Source organism: Chaetodon auriga, chromosome 2 (assembly GCF_051107435.1).
Source record: "Chaetodon auriga isolate fChaAug3 chromosome 2, fChaAug3.hap1, whole genome shotgun sequence".
NCBI classification, from domain to species: Eukaryota; Metazoa; Chordata; class Actinopteri; order Chaetodontiformes; family Chaetodontidae; genus Chaetodon; species Chaetodon auriga.
This window is the reverse complement of record NC_135075.1, coordinates 14,109,186-14,128,148: the sequence shown is the minus strand read 5'-3', so window position 1 is coordinate 14,128,148 and position 18,963 is coordinate 14,109,186. Positions and strand designations below refer to the sequence as shown.

At 42.3% G+C, this 18,963-nt stretch overlaps 2 protein-coding genes across 2 annotated transcripts; both read left to right on the top strand.

Annotated features, from left to right (window-relative positions):
• Nucleotides 1–8,831, top strand: LOC143326628 (E3 ubiquitin-protein ligase MARCHF9-like). Its single transcript, XM_076740370.1, has 4 exons — nucleotides 1–1,655; nucleotides 4,950–5,105; nucleotides 6,224–6,416; nucleotides 7,931–8,831. The coding sequence occupies exons 1-4, from the start codon at nucleotides 1,308–1,310 to the stop codon at nucleotides 8,242–8,244; spliced, it is 1,011 nt and encodes a 336-aa protein (XP_076596485.1). The 5' UTR covers nucleotides 1–1,307; the 3' UTR covers nucleotides 8,245–8,831.
• A 2,161-nt stretch (nucleotides 8,832–10,992) lies between these two features.
• Nucleotides 10,993–18,089, top strand: mettl1 (methyltransferase 1, tRNA methylguanosine). Its single transcript, XM_076748736.1, has 6 exons — nucleotides 10,993–11,226; nucleotides 11,522–11,652; nucleotides 11,753–11,937; nucleotides 15,003–15,116; nucleotides 16,541–16,642; nucleotides 17,588–18,089. Exons 1-6 carry the CDS (start codon nucleotides 11,147–11,149, stop codon nucleotides 17,702–17,704), a joined length of 729 nt encoding a protein of 242 aa, XP_076604851.1. The 5' UTR covers nucleotides 10,993–11,146; the 3' UTR covers nucleotides 17,705–18,089.
• The last annotated feature ends 874 nt before the right edge of the window (nucleotides 18,090–18,963 follow it).

The following is an 18,963-nucleotide window of genomic DNA, read 5'->3' as shown; positions in this document are numbered from 1 at the left end:
AGCACGTGGCCTGCGCGTCACAGGAGTAGCAGCACCTTGCAGCAGCCTCTGCCTGTGCACGGCGCTCATCTCTGCGCTCTCAGCCGCACGGACGGACGGTGTTTTAACGGCAAACTGCGGCTTTAACTGTACAGATGAAGAAGTTTTTGTTTTAGACTCGACGCGCCTGAAAACCATCTGAACATCGAGTTTGAACACCCCAGAAATCCTTAAGACATCGCCGCAGCCTGCCATGTGAGGGGGCATGTTATTGTCCCACCGATTCACGCAGGCCTGCATTGAATTTGGTGAAGGATTGATGGAGATGATGATGATGATGATGATGTGCAGCTGTTTTTAACAACCCGGAAGGGCTCGTTGCAGTGTGCCGTTGGCTCATTTTGTGTTTGGGATCCATGTCTCTATCCTCTCGCTCCTCCTGGTCGGTGGCGCAGGGGTGGTTGGGGGGGAAGCAGAGAACTGGCATTGCAAGTTGTCGTGAAATGGATTCTTTAGTGCTCTCAGATTTTTATCGCATCCATCTCTAACATGCAAGGCTGCCGGACTGTAACTTTGTAACTGGGGTGTCGGACCTGCTGAAGCGGGGGAAGGTGTGGGACGAAACCAACCAGCCAAAAATGAATTAATTAAAAAAAAGAAGAAATAGGCTGAAGCGAAGAAGGAGAGGAAACCTGCGCGTTGAGGGATGCCACTGCGAGACAACAAAGGATGCACGCCTGTCACCTCGTGCGGGAAAACGACAAACTCCAATAGAAATCGGCTTTAACTTAGTTGTTAATAGGATTTAATATCAGCCCTCCTTCAGACACCCTCGCTGCTTTTCCGCTTGCAGAAGAACGGGCAGCAACATTTCCCCGGATAGCTCCAGCTGATTTAAAGACACTGACACACAAGCCTGGACATGGAGGCATGAGAGGACGCTGCTGGACCCCTCTGACTTTAATACTGGTGCCTGGCGGTTCGTGGCTCTCAGCCTCCATTGAATCCCGAGAGAAAACGCCTCTATCCATGAAAAATAATCCTTCCCTATTGGCTGGATTGCGGTGCACATGCTATAACAACAGGATATGCAAAGAGCTATGGGCTGAGCTAATAGCCTATCATGTTTCCCGCATGCTTTTTTGACCGAGATCTGTATTTAATAGGATGTGAACTGTGTGCTTGAATCAAATGGTTCAGATGCCATAATAGTAGTAATAATAATAACAATAATACTAATAATACTTTATAATGGACCTGCCACAGTCGAGCTGAAGGCTGTTTTGTTTCACAGAGCAGTTGAGTCTGTGTAGTACAGCTGCTGAAGAATGTTTAAGTATCGGATCCGAATGTTTTTCAGTGAACTCAAAGTGTTGCTACTGATGCGCTCTGGATCAAGCAGGAGGACTGACACTGGCACAGACCCGGACACTCAGACCAGGATGCGAGGGTTCGCCATCGGGAGCTGTGGTTGGCCGCCGTTGACCTGCTCTCACCGGGACGATGAGGAGGAATATTACGGCTCCGACCCGCGGCCACGCAGCCTGGCGTTTGAGGAGCCTGAACATGGAGCCAAAGCCAAGGGAGGAGGCCTGGACGCCGCTTCCCTACCGAGTCTCTCAGAGAGCGGGATGCGATCGCCGCAGTGCCGGATCTGCTTCCAGGGGGCGGAGAAGGTACAGTTAAATAATCCAGGCGTTACTGTGGGCTCCTGTTCCTTTAACAAGCGGATCAACTGCTCAGATGGACCCTGGTTCCCCTTGCGTCCAGGTTCCTGGAGCCTGTGGGCTCCTCAGCAGCACAGGTGCTTTCTGGCTCATGCGGCCTCAAAGCACGTGGTGCTCAGCTGGAGGTCAGCAGGTTCACTGCTCCACTGCTGAGGGAGGATCCACAGAAACGCCTGCTGTCAGGAAAATATGTCAATGTGAAAACAGAAAATATTTAAGTTAAAATATGTTTGAGATAATAAACCCAGCAGCTTCCTCAAAAACATTTAAAATGCAACTGTTAAGAGGTTTAGACATTTAATATTATTTTGTACAATATAAATTTTGTAAATTTAGTGTTGCACTTATATGAAGTTAGGAACTTACAAAAGGCAAATTTTCCCAACAGTCATCAAAATTGAAGCAGCAGAGGCTGAGATATCCAATATGGGTCAAGCTCCAAAAACGCTGGGATCCTACATTTCCCACAATGCAACTCAATAGCATCTTTTTGTAAGACTTTCCCTGCTTTGTCAATGTCCACATCTTTGTGCATGTCAGTAGAGCAGGTTTTCTATTATAAATGTGTCTTCAGGACCAAATTGAGATAACCCTGCTGACATCACTATGACATCACTGGGGTCTTTACAGAAAACTTAATGCAGCTGTTTCCACCAAAACATCCTCATACAGAAACGATGTTTGTCGACACACGTGACCGTTGGAGAGTTTCAGTGACAGGCGCACCGGACCTCCATCTTCACGTGGTTAAAATAAGTCAATGTGGGCTTTCGGTTTCACACGGGACACAAACAGCGTCCTCCTGGGTGAGACTCCTGTGTTTGTTTGGCTCATATACTGATCCCCACCTTCGTAAATATGCAGACTTTCTTGCTCTTTATACTACATCACCTGCCTTCCTCCTTTGCTCCCTTCATAATTACCACAGCCAGTAGAGGTCACTGCCTGACAATAAACATAAATATGAGCCTTAATAACCTCCTATACCCGTTTTTCTACTGTGTCCAGGCTGGTTTTCACAGACTGAGTCCTCTTCATAACAAGTCAACTGATAGTTGTCATTAAGATAACTGGAGTGCCCTTTAAAGCGATTTAATTGTGTGAACAAATTCAGTCTTGAAAACTCATGATGAAGGTGTGAGTCATTATACATCAATACCAAACTCTTTCAAATCTCTGCAAGGGTGCATCAAGTCTGCTCAGATGCAAAGTGAAAATCCAGAATGACTTTGACTAAAAAAAAAGGAATCAATCTATCAGCAGTGATCTGAAAATAGCAGTGGGCAGATGAAGGGCATCAGTTAAGAATAGGCTGGGGAGAAGCAGGAGGAGCTTTGTATTTACTGTGTGAGCCGGTGAAGTCCTCGCAGTAACAGATTCGGCATCGGATGCACAAAATTAGGCTATTTTTAAAAAAGCAATGAAAAAAAGTCTCAGAGAAAGATTCCTCGACATAAAAGACATTTGTACTCATTATTATTCCAAAGCATTTGAGTGAGGGTGGCAGCACGAGTTCAATGACTTGCAGAGGGACTCTTCAGTAAGAACCATTAATACAGGGATCAAGTCTTTGATCATTGCTTCAGGCTACAGGAAGGTCACTCAAAATACAGCTTAAATATCACATGAAGGAGAACAAAGGGAGCGGAAGCACCCAAAGTAAAGTGGAAATGTTTCAAAAAATGTTTACGTCAGTCATCAGTCCAACTCAAATGGACTGGATGAAATCAACCTTGAAGAGACAGACTTTGCCAGAGGTCTCAGAAAGTTTTTGTTTCCCCTCCAGATATCCAACTAATTAAAGGCCCTGCACATCACCTGGAGTCAGACAGAAAATAAAGTGAGATGTGCGAGAGCGCTGTCAGTCCGAGGGCCTTAGGGACTCTCACACTGACAACAAAAACCTGCGCCAGATGTCCTGTGATTTCTTTTGAGGCTACAGAAAAGTGACACAAAAGAAGCAAACTTTATCCAGATGAAGGCGTTAAGCAGCAGATAGTGGAATATATCAAAACCAGAGGATCATATAATCTCCCTTTATTTCATTTTTATTCATGTTTTGGATGGCGGCAGCTCAAGATATAAAGGCTTGTGCATCCTTTGACTGGATATGCAGCAAGTGAACGTATCAAGCTCGAACATTTTCCATTAAAGTCAGCACATAACTGCAGTATTCAGAGCGTGGGATGCTTGAAATACCTTCGTAATAATGAGATTCACTCGATTTTATACCCTAATTGGCCATAGTGAAATAATGAATGAGGAACGATCAGTTGCTGAAAGCTTTTCTCAGGAATCCTGGCCTGCGTTGACTCCACTTATTTCTGCAAGTGTGACAAGTTGGAAGCTGATCAGTGTTCCAAAATTCTCATCCCAAATGTTCATCTGGACTGAGATGTGTTGCCTGGGCAAGCCAAGTGCAGTCAGACAGATTCACTGTCATTTCGCTGTTGTGAAACTCCTCGTAGAGTTGCAGCACTTGTGAAAAACCTCCTTATCGCTGCCATGAAGGAACTGCAAAAGACAGAACTGAAAAGAGATGTGGGAGATAGAGGAACCCAACTCCACTCTCAACAGTTGAACTCTCAACTGTATGAGAGTTAAGATTTCATTTTATCTGTTAACACTTGAGCTCTATGGGGCCCCACTGTGCAAAAACAGATGATGCAGTGCATGCAGCTGGAGCCCTTCTTATGTTTGTCCGCTCAGTCTGCCGCTGGAGACTGGAGAGGATTGCACATATCAATAAATCAAACAAACAGACTAAGATAATATTCAACTAAAGAAAGCCAAGCTGTAAGATACACACTCATTTTGTAGGGCTGAACAGTTATTATTCATTAAAAATCTTTCTTTCCTTTGCCGTAATGATGTCATGTACCATCAAAAATGGTCTCATTTTTCCAGTGCTGAACCTGTCTGAACTTAATGATATTGATTGTGTCTGTTGCAGCGTGCTCCAGGCTGTTATCTCTCTTTTTTAATGCCGTGCCAGCTTCATGACGGAAACAAGACAATACCCTCAAACAAAACCATCATTTCAGTAATTAAAATGTGATGTAACATTGTCAGGCCTGGGGATTTCCAAGTTGGGGCATTCATGATAAAGATCTTTATCTTTGTTTTTCACTGCCATCTTCACCAAATCAAATCTTGTAACGGGCAGATTCAATAACACTGTCAACACCCAGCGGCTCCTGTGAATGCTGTGCGTCCCATGCAGCTGCTTTTTGTGTCCTGCAGGGGGAGTTGTTGAGCCCTTGTCGCTGCGATGGCTCTGTGCGCTGCACCCACCAGTCCTGCCTTATCCGCTGGATCAGCGAGAGAGGCTCCTGGAGCTGTGAGCTCTGCTACTTCAAGTACCAGGTCCTGGCCATTAGCACCAAAAACCCACTGCAGGTATGGTCCGGGGCTAAAAACGAGTGAAAGAGATACATGAATAAAGTCTTGGATGTTAGACTGCCAGGCTGGGTGGCAGAGAGCCATGCACAGTCCTGCCAGATTTGAGTGAGTGATTAGCAGAAAAGCATTTTAATCACATTGACTGTCATTGATCGGAAGGTGAATGTAATGTTGTACAGTACAGCGTGTACAGTACCGCCACCACAGAGGCGTTTTGGACTGATTTTGTCCAGTTAACGTGCAGCGACTCCCAACAAGAAGCTCCTTACTTTCACATTATTGTTGGCAGATAAAGAGCCCATCTCAATTTCCACAGACCTATTTATACTGTTTTCTATGGACAAATGGGGAAGAAGAAAGTGATGATACTTATAGGAAAATGCCAGGAACACATTTATGAGACAGTGCACATTTCAATGAGCTGGCACACGATTTAACTGAAGTGTGTGGCACATGGACAGCAGACGAACAGACAGTCTCACCAAATGACTTCAGCCTCTGAGTGCTGGAACAGATATGATCAGATGAAAAGCTCCGTCCCACAGACAATCGCTTCATCTCTGAATGAACATTATGAACAGAGTGTTTTTGTGGAATTGATGTGATATGGTATTAATGAAATGGCTTAATTAATTAATTAATTAAAAGAATTCTCTGATTTGCTTTATCATTGGTTTTTATTATCTGTGTAATGTCTTTCTTTCATTCAAGCAGCTTAATTGCTTGATGTGAAACTGACAACAGTCGTCTCAAACCAGCGGCAGAAAGACAGACATGTCCACGCAGTTTATCCTGTTACAATTAAGCGAGACAAAGAGAAGTCTGTTGTATCGACTATTCTCTGTTTCAAAGCAGCATAACCAAAATACTGCCATTCCCTGTGAAGCCCCCTGATTACACTCTGAAGCCACAGGAAACATTTGGGAAGCGTGTTGAAACACGGCTACTTGAAAGTGCACTGCTCCTTACGGGAAGATTTCTGTGCAACAACTCAGTTTACAAAGACTGTCTGAAACTAAAAAGAGACAAGCCCCGCACTGTCACAGCATCTCACATAATCAAGGCGCATTGAGCAGTTCAAACCAGTGTTTTCTGTCTCACTGTGTCTTCTCCAGTGGCAGGCCATCTCTCTGACTGTGATCGAGAGGGTGCAGATTGCAGCCATTATCCTGGGCTCTTTGTTCCTCATCGCCAGCATCTCGTGGTTGGTGTGGTCTTCTCTCAGCCCTTCAGCCAAATGGCAGCGGCAGGACCTCCTCTTCCAGATATGCTACGGCATGTACGGCTTCATGGACATAGTTTGTATAGGTGAGACACACGTACTGATTCTGTAATTGGATGCTATTTATCAGGCACACAGAGACACGGATTAATGGTATACTTATGGCATACATCACTTAATTAATTCCAATTAATTGCTATCTAGTATTTTACAATTTAACACGTATGAACTAATATTTACTTGGGTTTAAATACAGCAGTTCTTTCAAGGAAAAATCCTGTTTTCCCTATAAGTGGTACCAACTTACACTGTTACAAATTACCTTGGAAATCATTCGAAATTTAGAGACCTTGTAAATAAAGTGTTACCAATTTGGCTTTCAATTAACACATCTTTTACTCACCTCATTAACAAGACTAAGAGTCTACAGAGATGCTTGTGGCTCTGTGAGGCTGTACTGAATGCTAATTTTAGCATGCTAACATTGTTACAATGACAATGTTACCGTGCTGATGTTAAGCGCATATATATATATATATATATATATATATATATATATATATATATATATATATATATATATATATATATATATATATAATTTTTTTTTTTTTTTTTTTTTTTTTACCATGTTACCATATGAGTGTAGAGTGTTAGCATGCTAACATGTGCTACAGCAATTACAAACAAAGTAAAGCTGAGGCTGATGAAAATGTCATTAGCTTTGCAGTTATTAACCAAAGCATTGTAGAAAGGGGCATTTTGTCCTGATGATGGCGCTACATGTAAAGTCAGGGGGTCACCAAAGTTATAAGAATTCATCCTGAGGAGGAACCTGATTTCATGACATCTAAGAGCAGACATTTCACTTGAAACCAGATAATTGAACCTCATGGTGGCGCCAGAGGAAAGGTCACCAAAGGTAGCAGGCTTTATGCTGGGCATCAAATTACTAATTTTCAGGACAGTCCATTCAATAGTTGCAAAGATATTTAACTGTAAATAAAAATGTGCTAGCAGTGGTGCAGAAGAAAAGTCTGGTGAGAAACAAAGCCTGTTGGATTCGTCCTCTGGAAACCATGAACATCAAAATTTCATAGCGAGATAGTTGATATGTTTCAGCCAAAGCTGTGGACCATCCAAAGTAAGGACAGACAGACCAACATCAGCAGAGCCATGTAGCCAGCATGGCTGAGAATACCTGGTTAACCTTAATTGCTGTCATTAATATGATCTCTTAGTTTTGAATTTATAAATCAGCAGCTAAAGCGTATTGAAGATAGTTTGCACACTCAGTACATACAGTAATGTGATGGATACATCCACGTGTGCATTCGTTCATATGTTTGCTGTGGTCTGTCCCTGCCTCAAGGGATTTTCATCAACACGTGTTTCTCACCAAACATGAGTCCAAATTACCCACAAACAAGTCGGGCATATGTAATCTTTTTATTTTTGAGAACTTTTAGTTCTTATTAACTCTCTACCTTTTGTACCTTTTAGTACTTCCTAATTCGTATCGAACAAACAACTGTTTGTCTGTATATAACCCTGTTTCCTGCCCCTGACCTCCCTTCCACCCTTTGTCCTTTATGCCCAGGCCTTATAATCCATGAAGGATCGTCTGTTTACCGGATCTTTAAGCGCTGGCAGGCGGTGAACCAACAGTGGAAAGTACTGAATTATGAGAAAGCAAAGGACTTAGGGGACCCCATCGGTTCCAGCAGTAAAGGTCGAGTTGAGAGGAACTCTGCTCACACTGTCACAGACGGCGGACGGAGGGCAAATCGACACATCAGGACTATTCTCCACCACCACTGTGGCTATACTATTTTGCACATCCTCAGCCAGTTAAGACCCAACAACCTGCACCGTGCCAACCAAGAAGTGGTCATGAGGGTGACCACTGTATGAGGCTGGGTCATACAGACACAAAGCTCCCATGTTTAAGGAGGAGATCTAATGATGATCAGGATTTAATGAAAACACAAATCCTTTTCTGCCACATTAACACTGCCGTTATCGTCTGGTCTCATATTTTGATTCTCCCTGAGCTCAAAGTGGACAGTGAGAAATATTTCTCGGGTTTGGGCAAAGGGAGAACATTGCAGTTTCATCTGAGTCAGATTGCAGAGAAAGACTGTGAAAACATGACAAGCTATTAACCTTTTTTTTTTTTTTTGACCAGTGTTAAGAAATGTCACTGAATGGTTTTTGTCTAGCTTTCTAAAGAAAAAATAAAATTAATGTTGTTAAATTTGAGTTGGATTTGAGAGTTTGATGATGAAAATGCTGCTATTCATGTGACAACAGCCCCCTTAATTTATTCAGCGTACTCCTGAGGGTCCGCGTGATCTGGTATGTTTTCCCTTGAAGCAGCATTGATGGATCGGACATTAAAAGCCCAACAAAACTTTCAGACATGACACAGTTGCTTAAAATATACCCTTAAAGTACAATTCATGTTTTATAATAAAGACTTTGTTGATCTCAAAGGAAAACTTTGTGTTTTGTTGGATATTTGATCTTAGCGAATGTGTCTTAAAAACAGTTGTGACACTTTGACATGTGCGGATTGGATTTTTCCTGTAGGGATTACACAAATCTCACAAATCAAATAAATTAATGTGATTATGTATCGGTTAAAAAAATGGAATGAAAAAACATTCATCTCACCAGAACAAACAACTGATCACAGTGGTGGATATTTATTTAAAATGTTGATATTGTTGGCTCTTCAGTTGAAATCGACACCCTCAGGCTCATCTCTCTCACCTCATTGTAATATGTGTGTAATATGTGATGTTAGCATGATGCATATGTTCAGTGTTACTGAGGATTAATAATGAAGGCATTAATCACAGCTGAACTTCATGTAAAACATGAACAAGTTCATCTTAAAATGGATTTAGCATTGTTAGATAATTAAAGTGAAAGAGAAAAAATGGTCTGACAGACGATAGAGACAAAGGGGGAGTGCTTATGTTCATGAAAAGAAAAGCAAAGTCAAATCTTAAAAATATATATTAATGCTATCCTCCGGTTGTTTGTCCTCATTATGTATGATAATGATTATGTGTCTGCAGGGGTTTATGTTTCTTTGCACAAGTTATTTGCACAAACCAGCATCCAGCCAGATTCTCAAAGGCAAAAACAAATAACACAAATCCTGAGCTTAAACATCCAGAGAAGTTTGTTCCGTCATTCCCCGCTGTCTCTCCTCTCTGTCAACTACCAAATAAAGAAAGAAATTTAAAAATCTGGAAAATGCCTGATTGAAAATCCATTCACATCCTCTTATTCTACAGTATATTCACAAAACTGTACCTCAAAAAATGTATAAATCTCATAACTGCGGGACAAGGAGATACAGCAGGCAGTCTGCTGTGCATGCATGGACATGAACAAGTCTCTAATAAAACCTTCCACCAGCAGGGAACTATAATGTGTCACCACGTTCTCGACAGAGTGAGCTGAGAAGGATATCAGAGCTGACTCAGAGGACACCCAGAGGGATCTGCAGTGTTTCCATTTAATAGACGGCACAGAGAAAATTAGCACTGGCTGTGTGGCTGCTTGGACACTAAAAATCATGAGGTGGAGTTTCATCCTGCAGAGAGCTCAACAAATGAATGAAGCTTTGAAGTTTGGCTTCAGAAAGCATAAAAACCTTTTTTGCTATATTCCCTGTTGCAAAAAATAACTGCATTCTTCATGTTTAACTGCGGCTGGGCTGAAGCTTCCATTGGGATCACTTTACTTATCAACAGCAAAATAGTAAAACACACAGCACAACTCTCTGCACAGACTCTCCTATAACACATTAAATAATAAAACATAACTGCATCAATTCAATATAATATGTGGACTCTCGGCTAAAATGATGCAAACACCACAGTGTTTACAAAGCCGTTACACAGCATCAGTGTTTATTTATTAAAACACTCTTCTTAACTACACGTGTTTGTATCTTACTTGACTATTTCCATTTTCTTGCATGTTATACTTGTGCTGATTAAAGAGGCAGATGCGTACTTTTTCCACTAGGCCTACTTTTATCTGATTTTACTAAGCAGAGTCAGCTTTTACATGGCAAATATTTGCTGACAAAAGTTGCACCTTATCAATAAAACTGCATAACAATATATCAAGTAAAATTTGGTTCGCAAGATGATTATGAGAAAGAAACAAGGAAAATGAATAAATTCTGCTATTACATTTAGGTTTATTTTTCAGGCTGTTCTCCAGCCATGCTTTCCTTAAAATGAAATATTATATAATTCACCTCTTGAGGCCCCAACTACTCCTCGAATTAAACAATCTGAGAACATAAAATAACTACTGAATAAATCACAACTCATAAGAAGTCACCAGTAGATATGACTTTGTCTCCCTGCATCTTTAATAACAATCCAACTGATGATATAACGAGGATGAGCATTTGTGCCCGCATAGTTCGTGGCACACTTTTATTTTTTTATACTTTGAGTAGCTACATTTGCTGCTTTAGTCAAACTTAAATGTAGGAATGTAGCTATAATAGTTTAAATTTGCGCTATATTGCTTTGGTACTGCCAGCAGCTTTGTGGTGTTTTAGTTCTGGTGTGTAAATTGCACACTTTTAACAAACCTGGCAACCGCGCAGGCGCTGGTTGATGACGTAAAAACGCCGCGACTCCCAAACGTTGATAAACTAACCAGAAACTAACGTGACTGTCAGGGAGTCGACTTCCAGAAGTGGCTACCTGAGTTTATCCAATAATTACGCGACAGGCTGAATGTTTGAGGGAGTATTTCGTCTTTGTGTCAGTCCACCATGACTTCGTCTATGCCGCAGAAGCGTTACTACAGACAGCGAGCCCATTCAAACCCGATGGCTTACCACACGTTTGATTAGTGAGTGAGGTCCATGTGTCCGAGTTCAACCTGCTAACGTTAGCACCTGTAAACGTAGAAGAAGACGAGAGTCCGCTGCTCACTTACCTATGGTGGTGTGTGGCAACGTGAGAAGTTTAGTTTTTAGTCGGTTAGGAGTTGACTGATATTTCCGCTTCAGTCTAATACAAAGTGGGTGCTGACAGCGAGCAGAAACTGGTCCCAGTTATACAGCAATTCACCAAATCACTGTCAGCTATGTTCATGTTTCCTCGTGATAAAGTAGCTCCATTGAACACCTCCTCTTTCTCCTCAGTCCTGTGTGTCCGGAGGAGATGGACTGGTCTGAGCTGTATCCACATTTCTTCACTGGCAGCAGCCCCTCTGAGAAAGAGACCCCCCGAGTTGAGTTTGCAGACATTGGATGTGGATACGGGGGGCTTTTAGGTCTGTTCTGTCACCGATCTGACCACCAGCATGTCTCACAGGTCAGTCTGCTCCCCACTGACCTCGTGTCTCTGCTCCTGTCTTTATGTTTCACCCACAGTGGAGTTATCTCCACTCTTCCCAGACACGCTCATCCTGGGCCTGGAGATCCGAGTCAAGGTATCTGATTATGTTCGGGATCGTATCCAGTCACTGCGGGCCTCAGAACCAGGAAGCTACCAGAACATCGCCTGCCTTCGCAGCAATGCAATGAAGTACCTCCCCAACTTCTTTTCTAAAGGACAGGTAGGTTAGCGTGTGTGTGTGTGTGTGTGTGTGTGTGTGTGTGTGTGTGTGAGTGAGTGTTTCTTGCTCTCTGTCAGATGCTGGGGCTGACATGCTTAATTCACTCATTCATAAGGAGTCACTGCAGGAAGTTTTGTCTTCCTCACAGTGTAGCCAGCCTCTGCTCTTTCCATCATAAAACGAGCCTGTTCAGGTGCATTATTTTCAGCCCGTCTGTGTGTGAATACAGCTTCAATTAAGTTATTAAACATGTATGATTTAGATATTTCTAAAGTCGTCTGTTTGCTTTGGTGCCTCAGAGCTCCTTAAATATGAGTTCTCTCTAATTCTTTTTAACTGACTTTCAATTTTCAAACATTCCCACAATTTGATTGAGAAATAACTCAATAAACGTCACAACCTCTGCTTCACATATAAAAAAACTCACCTCACAAAATCAGAGATCCTGTCAGAGCTGATGTTTTTCACTGAGGGTGGAAATTTTGGACATTTTGTTTTGGAGGAAACCTTCACATTTTCATTGAAATATATTTGGTCTGCCGTAAAATTTGTTCCACTTGGCACAGGCAGAGGACGTTTTTCACGTTTCTGCATCGTCACTATTTCTGTATAGTACCAGAGTGCTTCTTCATTTATCAGAGAGGTAAATGTATTTGCTTTAAGTACGTGATAAGAAGGTCTGATGCAGGACACACACTGGTTCGTGTAGCCAGCATCATTACTGTGAGCAATCCAAAGACTTTGCTGTCGACAGTTTTTGTGAGGAAACTGTTAACTGTTGGACCACAGCGCAGTCATAATGGCCTCTTACCAGCCACAACTGAGGCTGTACCAGCACATCTGTACAAACTACATCTGCACGTCTACGTTCAACTGAAGGTCCATTTTTACGCCTCCATGCCGGCGGCAGCTGTGGCCGGAGGCATGGAGTTTTCAGTTTGTCAGTCCATCTTCTGTCCATTTGTCCTCGTGCTCTCATGAACGCGCTCTCAGAAAAGCCTCGAGGGACCTTCTTCAAATTTGCCCCAAATGTTCACTTGGACTCGAGGATGAACTGATCAGATTTTGGTGGTCAAAGGTCAAAGGTCACTGTGACCACACACAAGTCATTTTTGGCCATAGCTTCAAGTGATGATATTTTATATCCAAAAGGTCAAAGGTCAGCTTCACTGTGACATCATAATGTTCAGCAAAAACACTTTTCTGGTCATTATTCAACACCACAACACAGGAACAAAACAAACTGTGACCGTATTTCAGATACTGTATGGTGGTCCACCTTCAAACTGTGCTGCCGACTTGAAGATGTGTGTGAAGCATCCACCAATTTTTAGCTTATTTGCAGCAACGTCCATGTCTGAAGCCTTGTAGTCGACCACAAGCTCATTGGTTCTGCTGATATTGAGCTTCAGGTGATTGTCGTTGCACCATGTGATGAAGCTCTCTGTCCGTCCTCTGTGCTCTGTAAAAACAGTCTCTGAGTCAAGACACCATGTTTCTGACTGGAAAAAATAGGCCTTTTATTAAAATCATGATACATGAGCCTGGACTCATCTGGATGTAAACTAAAACTTGACTGTTTGGCAGACGCGTACAAACGCAGGGTGGTGACTCTGGACTGGGTGGACTGACACGATATGTAGAAATAACACAGACGAGACAGGAATCGGAGCTCATTTGCAAAAGGCCTGCAGTTCTAACAGCTCATCCGACCGGGTCTGCGTAACCTTAGATTAAAGCTGCCAGTCTGTCCTGGCACTGCTGAGGTAATAAGGATACGCGGGCCAAACATTTCCGACTTAAATTCCTTTCCTCATGTTTAACATATGGACTGAATTAATTTATACGGATTGCTCAATAAAATCCAGGATTTCACAACAATGGGGTCATTGACTGACACGCAAGGCATCACATCAGCTGAGCATAGAGCAGCCCAAGACGCCATTTATTCGTTCCAGTTTGCTGCAGTAATCTATGACTTGTTGAAACTCGCATTAGATTACACAGTGGGCTTAGTGTACCAGGGTTAATTTGGGTACCCTGGATAAGAGACTTCACCTCAAATGCCCTGAGTGAGTATAATTAAGACGTGAACACAGCAGAGTGCTGCCACACTCTTACACTAATGGATGCAGATTATACAGAGGTTTCATGTGAAAACACTTGTACTGTTTTAATTTTTTTTTTTAATGATTTAAATATTATTTATGCAGCCTGAGGGGCTGCAGGTTTGGCTTGGTTTTGCATGAAGCTGCTTTATTTTGCAGACGTCGGCACTCCCTTCACCTCGTTGGTAAACTGCACCTCTGCTCTCGTGTTCTCTTACCAGAGATGGACATTTCTCATTTCTCCAGCTGCAGCTTGCTGTAGCAGCAGTTGTCTTCCTCCCTCATGATTAGGACCGAACTGTCGTCGCTGCCCAGATTTTCAACGCGGAGGCTCAAACGACCACCCAGACCAGTTCTCAAAATCTAGTCCCAGTCCTTCTCACATGCATGATGTGTTTGAAGTGTGGAAACAGCATATTCCAAAGACCTGAAATACTCTTCTTTTTTTTCCTCCTCCTGTTCTTAGTATGTTTTGTAACCCAAAAGTGATTCAATGTGTTAAGGTTTTTCCGCCTTCATCAGCACTCAAGCGGCCCCTGAGGCGGCAGCAGTCCCCAGTGATTATCCCCACATCTTTCTGTCTATACCTGACATTATTTATTTTAACTAAAAAAAGTTACTGGAATGGTTTTTAATTTATCAGCCAGACTTGTATCAATGGAGCCTTCACTTGTGCGCTTGTCAAATACAGAGACGTGGAAAGAAGAAGAAAAAAAATCACGGAGGGAAATTCCAGTTTTGCAATCTGCGGTCCTAAAAAACCAACCACAAAATATAATGGGGGCCACATTTACGTGATGACATTTGAACATTTTCGAACCGTAGTATTAAAGCAGACAAAAATAGAAAGTTTGTGTTGGAATGACACCAAGTAATGACTAGAGTTTAAAAGAGCTTTTTTTTTTTAAACTCTCAGCTTATTTTACTATTTCTGACCCTTTTCTGTGTCTCTTTCAGCTCAGTAAGATGTTCTTCCTTTTCCCCGACCCTCACTTTAAGAAGACCAAGCACAAATGGAGGATCATTAGTCCCACGCTGCTGGCAGAGTATGCCTACACGCTGAGAGTCGGGGTATGTGCATAAGTCTAATAATGTGTTGTGATTAATAAAGTATGTTCTCTAATGATTTTATCAAGCAAAAAATTCCAGTCACTGATTTCCACTTCTCACATATGAGGATATACGTATAAATTATTGTAAAATGGACAAAATAAGAAATGTGAAGGTTTTACATGGAGCTCTGAGAAGGTTTCTGACATCTCACACACTGAAGTTTAATCAGTTAATGGTTAAATGATTTCCTAAAAACAGCTGGGCACTGTAGTTTTTAGAAAACATTACAACAGAGGTGAATAGTGTCCATTTGTTTGGGGACTAACAGACAAAACTTTGTTATCAGGATGAATTTATTGTTGGTTTTGGGCTTTCAATGGGATTTGTTGACAAAAATCTATATATATATGTATAGTATCACCAGCCTTTGCCACCACCCCAACAGCACTGAGGAGAACTGCATTGCATTCATACGCTTAATAATAAAAAAACAGCTATTCGTTACACAACAAATTGGCACTCTCCTCATCGTTTTATCAATTGATTGCAGTGTGCAGAAATCCATGAATTCACTGAAATAAAATTGAGCAACCGGTGTGGCCTGCAGCTGGTGGACGTCTGCACACACCCTGCTTCTGCCTGTCAGAGCTGTCAGAGCAGCAGTGGGACACTTGAACAGGGAGCGAGCGCTGATGGAGGTTGTTGGGAACAATGGAGGGCTTGTGTCTAAATTTGGCTTTATCTTTTTTCCTCTGCTGTGTGCATTGATGCATTCGTGTGTGTGTGTGTGTGTGTGTGTGTGTGTGTGTGTGTGTGTGTGTGTGTAAGTGTAAGCTTTACAAGGGCCTTCAGCATTGGCACTCAGCCATAACTGTGCTGGTGGGCAGAGAGACTGTCTAGAAAATCCTCTTTTAAGAGGCAGTTTCATACCAAAATGAACTCGAGTCTATTGTTTCTTAGAGAATCTTTTGAATCGGCCTCCACCTGAAAGAGTAACCAGGTGTGTCACATGAATCTGTGCTGACAACAGGCACACGGCCCCTCATCCTGCCTTCCCTGAAACACAGCCTGTATGTGCAGACGTGCACTGGTGTGGAAATCTGTGCCACTGCTTCGTTTTCTAAGAAATCCTTATCTGAAACGTTATCTGTCCAGCCTCCAAAGTAAACTGCAGTCACATAGGTGGTTAACCTCTGTGCTGTCTGTAGGTTATTTTTATCTTTTTAGGAGGGAGCGTTCCAGACCCTGACGTTGTTACTGCTGCTCTTCACTTAACTCTGAAACATTGATTGAAAAAGAAAAAAAATCTTTCTCAGATAAATGCCGCAGGTTTACTTCATGATTGATAAATGGATCTGTGTTTCACCACCTGTGAAGCTTTGCCAACTTATTTTTCCCAGAACTGTGTTAATAACCTCCCCGTGTTTGTCTGGTCATGTCAGGGTTTGGTGTATACCATGACAGATGTGGAGGAGGTACACGTCTGGATGGTGAAGCACTTCACTGAACATCCCCTGTTTTCACGTGTCCCTGATGAAGAACTGGTATGTTGGCGTGCAGCTGTTCATCCCTGTGTTTGCAGGTCATGACAACAACTTTTGCTCTTCATCGGTGTTAGAGCAAAAGAGGTCAAAGTCATGATTCTTTAAAGCAGTAGTTCATTTTGGGATAGACACTTTCTCAGAGTAAAAAAATGAATATGGCTCTGATGTCAGGATGCTAAATATGAAGCTGCAGCCAGCAGCTGATGCACTGAGCTTATGCTGCATTCACACAACGTAGGAAAAATGGGAAGAACAGAAAAGTCTCCTGTTACTCTGACATGGAAACATTTGAGCCCCATTGTTAACCTTGAAATCACACCAGTCAAGGTACAGCCGACACAGACAGACTGTGTTTCTGCAGCTTCTTTTGAAGGAAAAGTTAAGCTTATTCGAGTTTATTCACTTTCTTGCTGAGAGTTAGATGAGAAGACTGATGCCACTGTCATACCTGTAAGCATGAAGCTACGACCAGCAGCCCGCTAACTTAGCTTAGCAAAACGGCTGGAAACAGCTAGCTTGGCTCTGTCCAAAGGAAGCAAACCCTGCCGACCAGCACCTCTGAAGCTCACTGTTTCTCACCTGGATCCAGTAACTTCCTGCAGTCTCTGCTGGCTGCTTGGTAACTGGTCTGGCTAAGCGAAGTTCACCAGCTGCTAGCAGGAGCTACAGACATGAGAGTGGTAACGATCTTCTTCTCAATCCCTCAGAAAATAAATAAGTATATTGTCCTATTCCTTTAGAAAGTTAGTCATGTTGACATTAATGAAAGACTAAGAGCGTAAACTGACCTTGAGGTACTAAAGAAATTCAGCTTAGTTTACTTTTTTCTTTTTCTTTTTTCACGGTTAACATACATTGAGAACAATAATAAACACTACGCTGATGAATGAAAAGACTGTCGCAGATGAAGGTTTGGGTGACTACGTGATTGTGTTTGTGTGACAGGTGGGTGATGTCATTATAAATCGACTGGGCACCTGCACAGAGGAAGGAAAGAAGGTCCAGAGAAATGGAGGGAAGAATTTCCTCGCAGTCTTCCGGAGGATTGAGGATTCAAACTAAGAGCAGACAGTTGGGACGTGCGATGAACAGAAACGATGGTCTTATGCTGTCATGTGTGCGGTCATGTGGAGGGTGGTGCTGCTCCGTGGAGCTGGAGGCTGTGGCTGGTTCCTGCAGCACATGAACGGTTTCTGCGGTATTAATGGACAAACATTTACATCATTACCCGATTTAAGGATTTGTGTTTGAGTTTTTCAAATCATTTAAGTATTTCCTTCCTCGGCTCACAAAAAAACAGCAGAAGGGAAGTAAATCTTTAAAGGATCTCTGCTCAGAGTAGACTTGTGAAGTGCCCTGCATTGCTTTTGTAAAAATGATTTTTTTAATGATATTCTTGTTGCTTTTGCCTGTAAAACTTTAAATTCTTGTAGTAAAACAAAAAGTCAGTGTTGGGTTTGGTTCTTTGTACATTATTAGTTATTTTTAGTTGGAAAAACCCAGAATGGCTCTTTTTCATTTCAGTCCATCTTCTTGACTCGATCTGAAGAGGAGTTGAGGTTTTAATGAGCGCTGAGCAGCACAGTTATCAGCCATCTTTTCTAATCCTCCACCATGAGGCAGAGCCACAGTGTGACAAACATTTCTATCTGATGATTTAACTGTGTTTGGCCAAAAACATATGAAGCGGGTTTAATTAATACCTATGCTTGAAGACCTTCAGATTACCCGTACGTCTCTCTAACGTAATTTACAATTCTTATATTCATTCAAAACCACAATTTTACCATAACTGCTGTTGCTCCTACGTGTCATATGATCTCCAGAAGAGACCCATTATATTGTCTTCAGCTACCAGACGTGTCTGCTGAGGATCTTTGTGAAGTCCAAATCAAAGGAGTCTGTTGCAGAAACAGTGGTTTTCTGTGCTCATTCCATGATTTTAGTCGTGTATTACAGGTTGGTGTTGTTGTCTGTCAGGAGTCTGGAGATGGTGCTGCTGCAGGGGGTGATTAAGAACAGGACAGCACATGCCTCAGAGATAGAAAGCCAGACACTGGAAAACTAGACGATCACAGAGAGTCACTGAAGCACTCAGTTGTATCAGAAAACACTGAACTTCTGTATCCGTGGCTGAGGTCATTGGTATAATTGTGCTGGATTTGACAGTACTTCTTCCTAATCATAAAACCTTTTTATTCTCTCCACTGATATGAATATAAAGATTACTTCCAGCCTTCATAGCAAACTGATCTTGAAACAGCAGCTGTGATCAGGCAGCCGTCTGACAGCGTGTTTCATTTTCCCCTGCTCTTGATATT

What these genes read in the sequence shown, in the direction of transcription:
- mettl1 (XM_076748736.1), top strand. Translation starts at nt 11,147, where the DNA reads ATGACTTCGTCTATGCCGCAGAAGCGTTACTACAGACAGCGAGCCCAT. An exon ending in TGGATACGGGGGGCTTTTAG is followed by an intron (nt 11,653 to 11,752) that starts GTCTGTTCTGTC and finishes TTTCACCCACAG; the next exon opens with TGGAGTTATCTCCACTCTTC. An exon ending in GTGTCCCTGATGAAGAACTG is followed by an intron (nt 16,643 to 17,587) that starts GTATGTTGGCGT and finishes TTTGTGTGACAG; the next exon opens with GTGGGTGATGTCATTATAAA.
- LOC143326628 (XM_076740370.1), top strand. Translation starts at nt 1,308, where the DNA reads ATGTTTAAGTATCGGATCCGAATGTTTTTCAGTGAACTCAAAGTGTTG. An exon ending in GCTTCCAGGGGGCGGAGAAG is followed by an intron (nt 1,656 to 4,949) that starts GTACAGTTAAAT and finishes TGTGTCCTGCAG; the next exon opens with GGGGAGTTGTTGAGCCCTTG. An exon ending in GCACCAAAAACCCACTGCAG is followed by an intron (nt 5,106 to 6,223) that starts GTATGGTCCGGG and finishes TGTCTTCTCCAG; the next exon opens with TGGCAGGCCATCTCTCTGAC.